The 5,030-nt window shown below is 37.9% G+C and overlaps 1 protein-coding gene across 1 annotated transcript; it reads left to right on the top strand.

Annotated features, from left to right (window-relative positions):
* The first annotated feature begins 3,502 nt into the window (after positions 1-3,502).
* Positions 3,503-4,572, top strand: LOC133516061 (uncharacterized). Its single transcript, XM_061848776.1, has 2 exons — positions 3,503-3,648; positions 3,819-4,572. The coding sequence occupies exons 1-2, from the start codon at positions 3,618-3,620 to the stop codon at positions 4,460-4,462; spliced, it is 675 nt and encodes a 224-aa protein (XP_061704760.1). The 5' UTR covers positions 3,503-3,617; the 3' UTR covers positions 4,463-4,572.
* The last annotated feature ends 458 nt before the right edge of the window (positions 4,573-5,030 follow it).

The raw sequence follows: 5,030 nt of genomic DNA, 5'->3' as shown, positions 1-5,030 counted from the left end.
CTTGCTCAGCACAGGGAGGATTGGAAGGAGAGAGGGGAGGCCTTTGCCTAGCAGTGAGATACACATTTATGTGGTAAAATACAATATTCATTTATTGCGCTATCGTACACAAACATGACAATTTATATTACATTAAAAATTTAATACTTCAGAACTATTACAATTATTTAACATTAAAAAGTTTATCTCTCAGAAAAATCAACTTCCATACATAACTTCAACGACTCTTACGCCATCATTACTAAAACCATCATGGAGTTTTTCGATCAGGTCACGTGTCCGTCTTACGAATTTTCGATTTGACGAATCTGTCGGTCACGTGACCTGTCGCGAGTTTAACATTTTTTTCCCCATCACAAAAAGTGCACAGCGTCGCTAAAGAAGTTTTCACTTCAAAAATATATACTGTGAAATGACATGTAAAATACAAAATGAATCTTTCTGCTTGACATCATCATGTCACTTGATTCCATTGCTTACAGATAGGTACACGTTATTCAATATATAAATATGAATAAATAAATATATCGGGACAGTTTTACACAGATTGACCTAGCCCCAAACTATGCAAAATACGTGTAGGTATAGATAAACACATATAGGTACATAGAAAACACCCATGACCCAGGAACAAATATCTGTGTTCATCACACCCATGACCCAGGAATAAATACCCTTACCGGGATTCGAACCCGGGACCGTCGGCTTCATAGGCTGGGTCACTACCCACTAGGCCAGACCGGTCGTCATATTTTTTATATGCCTAAATAGTACTATGATATTTAACCTCAGCTACAAATTACTTATATATTTTCGGACTAATAGACGATTCAACGTAGCTAAGCCGTTTTGTCGCCAAAATAGTGTTAAGTTATAGGTTTATGAAATGTATATATATGTTAGTTTATAAGGTATCTATGGTATCCGTGAGCCGTTGTTGCATCATAATAAACAATTTTTGATTTTGATTTGATTTGATGGGTCGTTATTATACCGAGGCATTTTAAAATAGGTAGGTAATAAGAAAATTATGTTGATTAGATAGTTTGTTAACAGTAAACAACTTCTCAAAAAAACTACGAAAGAGCAACAAAAAACATACTGAGGTATTTTTACGAGTGTTCGCGTTTATATTATTCGGCCTGGAAATAGGTGGGTTAACTGAGCACTGAGGAGGTTTACGATGCACTAGTGACGAGACTGGCGGGTAATATTACTAAACCCACCTGTACCTACATGTAGGTTCACCTATAATGTTTGGTTTACTCAATCATGCTGTGAAGCAGACCAAGCTTATCTAATATTCGCTACATGAAATATCTTGGATTAAAATAAAGTTTCAAAATTTACCTAACATAATTTAAACCTGATTCAATACCTCATAACATACATACTATTAGGGCCAGTTAAAAGCTTGTAAAAATATCCAAAACTTGTCAATCTATGAAATTTCCAATGAGAGTCAGAATGGCGGGTGTACCTAAATAAAATTAAATGAAAACCATACTATATTTTTGAACCTAATTTTTACTATTTAGTACCTCCGTTAAAAAAAATTGTACCTCACGGTACGCAAAGTTATCATCAAAAAACAGTACACCCGCCATCCTGGCAGTCAGAATGGCGGGTGTACTTTATTACGCTATGTTCCCGTGGTTATTGATAAATTCTATAAAAGCCAAATTTTTGCACCTTTGTTGTACCTTCAAATTTAATGCATTGTTAACCATAGAGACTACACATCGCTGTTATATTGTAGTAATTATTTATTTTAAGACTTCTTTCAATATAATCTAATGTTTACCCAGGTATTGGCTGTTATATTTATTAATTTGTAATGTTGCTTTATATTTTTCATGTCACCGTAAATGTTTTATTAACTTGTTACAGAGCACTTGAGGCCTACTTATAGAATATTTTTTGAATTTTGAGTTTGGCATGGCTTAGTAATGGAAGACCCTCTTTCACAGACAATTCATATAAACTATACCCAGCGTTCAGCTCGTGTAAATTCGGAAGCTAATTGCTAGGTACCCTCAGTCCACGTAAGCGGGGCTCCTATTTCTGAACAGTTTGCCCTTCGGGCATTTGAAGCAACCTAACTATATCATAACGGATTGACTACCTATCTATTGGTTGGTGTGACTACCGTCAAAATAAATAAGTTGTTTTGTTTTAGAATATATTTTATGCTATTCGTGCACTATGTAAATCATGTATATTATGATTGTTTGTATTTCTCTATGTAAGTGAATTGTAATATTCTTTTGGAGAAACAAATTCTTAAACCATAAACCATATTACACAGGAACATGACGATCTGCCTGATCTTACGATCGGCCGCCGACATATACAATAAAATAAAATAAAATAAAAATAAAAATAGCCTTTATTATTGAAGTTTTTTTTTTTTACATTTGTAAGTATATTTATTTATCATTTCCATCGGCAACTCCAACTCGTCCCTTGACGAAGGCCTCTTCCAAAGTCTTCCATTCTGGTCTATTTCTTATGATCAGACCTCGGACAGGGTGAGCTGTTTTAAGAGTTTGCATAAGTAGTGTAAATATGTATGTTCCATCTCAAAACTATTCCGCCAGAGGGCGCCACTTGGTAGTTCGGCAAAGATCCGCCAGAGGGCGCCACTTGGTAGTTCGGCAAAGATCCGCCAGAGGGCGCCACTTGGTAGTTCGGCAAAGATCCGTTAGATGGCGCCACTTGGTAGTTCGGCAAAGATCCGTTAGATGGCGCCACTTGGTAGTTCGGCAAAGATCCGTTAGATGGCGCTACTTGGTAGTTGTTCATTGATCCCCGTCAGATGGCGTTACTTTGTACGTGTAAGTAAGTTAGTTATCGATGAATTTAAAAAGTTCGGCAAAGATCCGTTAGATGGCGCCACTAGCCCCCTTCCCGCCGCCTCCCCGCCCTCCCCCGTCCCCTCCCCGCCGCTGCCCCTGGCCCTGCGCCCCTTGGTAGTTGTGCATATATCCTCGCCAGTTGGCGCTACTTTCTATGTTTAAGGTATTTATCTCCCGAGGGAAAACTTCGCTAAAATAGATGGCACCACTTTGTACGTGTACGACAAACAAAAAGTGACGAGGTGGCCTCCAGTGGCGAAGGTCGGATTCGAACCAGCGTCTTTAGCTAACCGGGGCGTCTTTAGCCAGTTAACGTCATGAACCCCTAGGCCACCCCGTCACGGTGAAACTGGTCCTAATTTCTCGACTATATATGCAATCGTAGTGAGACTAGGCGTTATGTGAAATTCGCATGTATCGATGCCAATTTCCTATAGCTCGTTGAGCAATAATGTAAATGACTACATTTGACCTCGCTCGACAAAGATGATTCAGTTTGCACCGAAAGTTGAGGTAAGTACATATATTTATATTTTAATTATTACAAAATAATGTAGTTTCGTTTCCTGTACGATAACTCAATAAACATATCTTTTCCTCTTTTCATATAGTTCATGAGAACCGTTTCACACGTTTCTTTACCACATGCGCCCCGCCCGCCCGTCTACACCCCACCCCTCCACTGAATTTTTCTGCTATAAAAGAGCATGTTGAACCATATTCCCACTACAGTGTCACAACGAATATTGCGTTGAAATCATGGATCCGCAAGCTTCATCACATACCAAATGTAAGTATAGTTGTATTATACTCACATTAACATTTGAGTATTTCACCTCTGTTCTGTCTTTGTAGTTTAAATAATCTATCACTTTCGACTTATCCCCTATGTTCTCAATTAGGAACACTTGCTTACTTTTAATATAAATAATAACAATATTTTTATTATATTTTCCCCAGCCGACAACAATACCATCACCACTTGGTGCTGCCAGTGCTGGTTGTCCACCACCACAAGCGGCGGCGGCGGCGGCTGTGACGGTGGTTGTAGCAGCTCCACTTCGCAATCGTCACCCGGACCACATCCGATGGCAACAGCAAAGGCACTGTTAAAACAAGACGATGGGGACAAGGGAAAAACAAACTGCCTAGAGAGCGCTTCTGAGAGCGATACGAGCGATGAAATGAAATCTTTTTATCAAGGATGTAAAAGCAAGTGGATAAAAGCGTTCCAGAACAATACTCTGATTAATAGATGGCGCCTCCCCATGCCATTTCACACATTTAGAGCGGAAGTAGCGAGATTGTTAAAACGATTGTATATCGAAGGTCACCATGACGATTGTCATATTTACCAGTTAATTGTAATGTGGGACGATTTAAACGATGACGTAGAAGAGATAGTGGGAGATGCTCAAATCAACTATCAAGACTGGATTGCGTTATTAGGTGGCGTTACAGCGGAACTATTTTCACGCGTGGTGTTCAATACTAAATCTTTTAATTATTTAATCAATGTAATATTTTGTGTGCTAGGTCCAAACATAATAGCTTCCGGTGATTATGAATGTGAACCTAAATGTAAGAATGCTCGTACATATTAAGGTGATGATGCATTTATTCCTTGTCATTGTTTAATTTTAAATTGTTAGCTCGCTGCGAATGTAAATGTTTTAATGTACACGTATTAATAATAAATTCATATTACTGAATATAGGAATGTTTTATTGAGTGAAACCTCATTGATTTGGAGTAAATGAATATTTATTGAGTAAAATAGTTACACAATGTTATCTTTTTCTATCCAACTTTTTTCATTTAAGCCAAGCCATTTTACATACACTTTATTTCCACGACGCTTTAAAACTTTTTCCACTAGATAAATGTCATTGTGTTTAGTTTTCTGCAACTCTTGTTCATAAAAACATCCAGAGATGGGTTGGTGATTAGCGTCTTGAAGTAAATAGGTCACTGGATTAGTAGTTTGCACTTTAGTTATTGTAAATATTTCCGTAGTCCAATTGCCGGTGTAGCCTTTGGCGAAAGTGGATTTATATTTACTAATTCTCACATGTTGACCGACCTTGAACTTGGCACGTGGTTTGACTTTAATGTGATTGTAGACTTTATGTAACAACTGTTTAGAGTTGTTTTTATTCACACTCGCCGGTG

Source organism: Cydia pomonella, chromosome 3 (genome assembly GCF_033807575.1).
Source record: "Cydia pomonella isolate Wapato2018A chromosome 3, ilCydPomo1, whole genome shotgun sequence".
NCBI classification, from domain to species: domain Eukaryota; kingdom Metazoa; phylum Arthropoda; class Insecta; order Lepidoptera; family Tortricidae; genus Cydia; species Cydia pomonella.
This window is presented reverse-complemented; position numbering and strand designations above follow the sequence as displayed.

Coding starts and splice junctions, on each gene's coding strand:
- LOC133516061 (XM_061848776.1), top strand. CDS start 3,618: ATGGATCCGCAAGCTTCATCACATACCAAAT. Junction 3,649..3,818: donor AGCTTCATCACATACCAAAT/GTAAGTATAGTT, acceptor TATTTTCCCCAG/CCGACAACAATACCATCACC.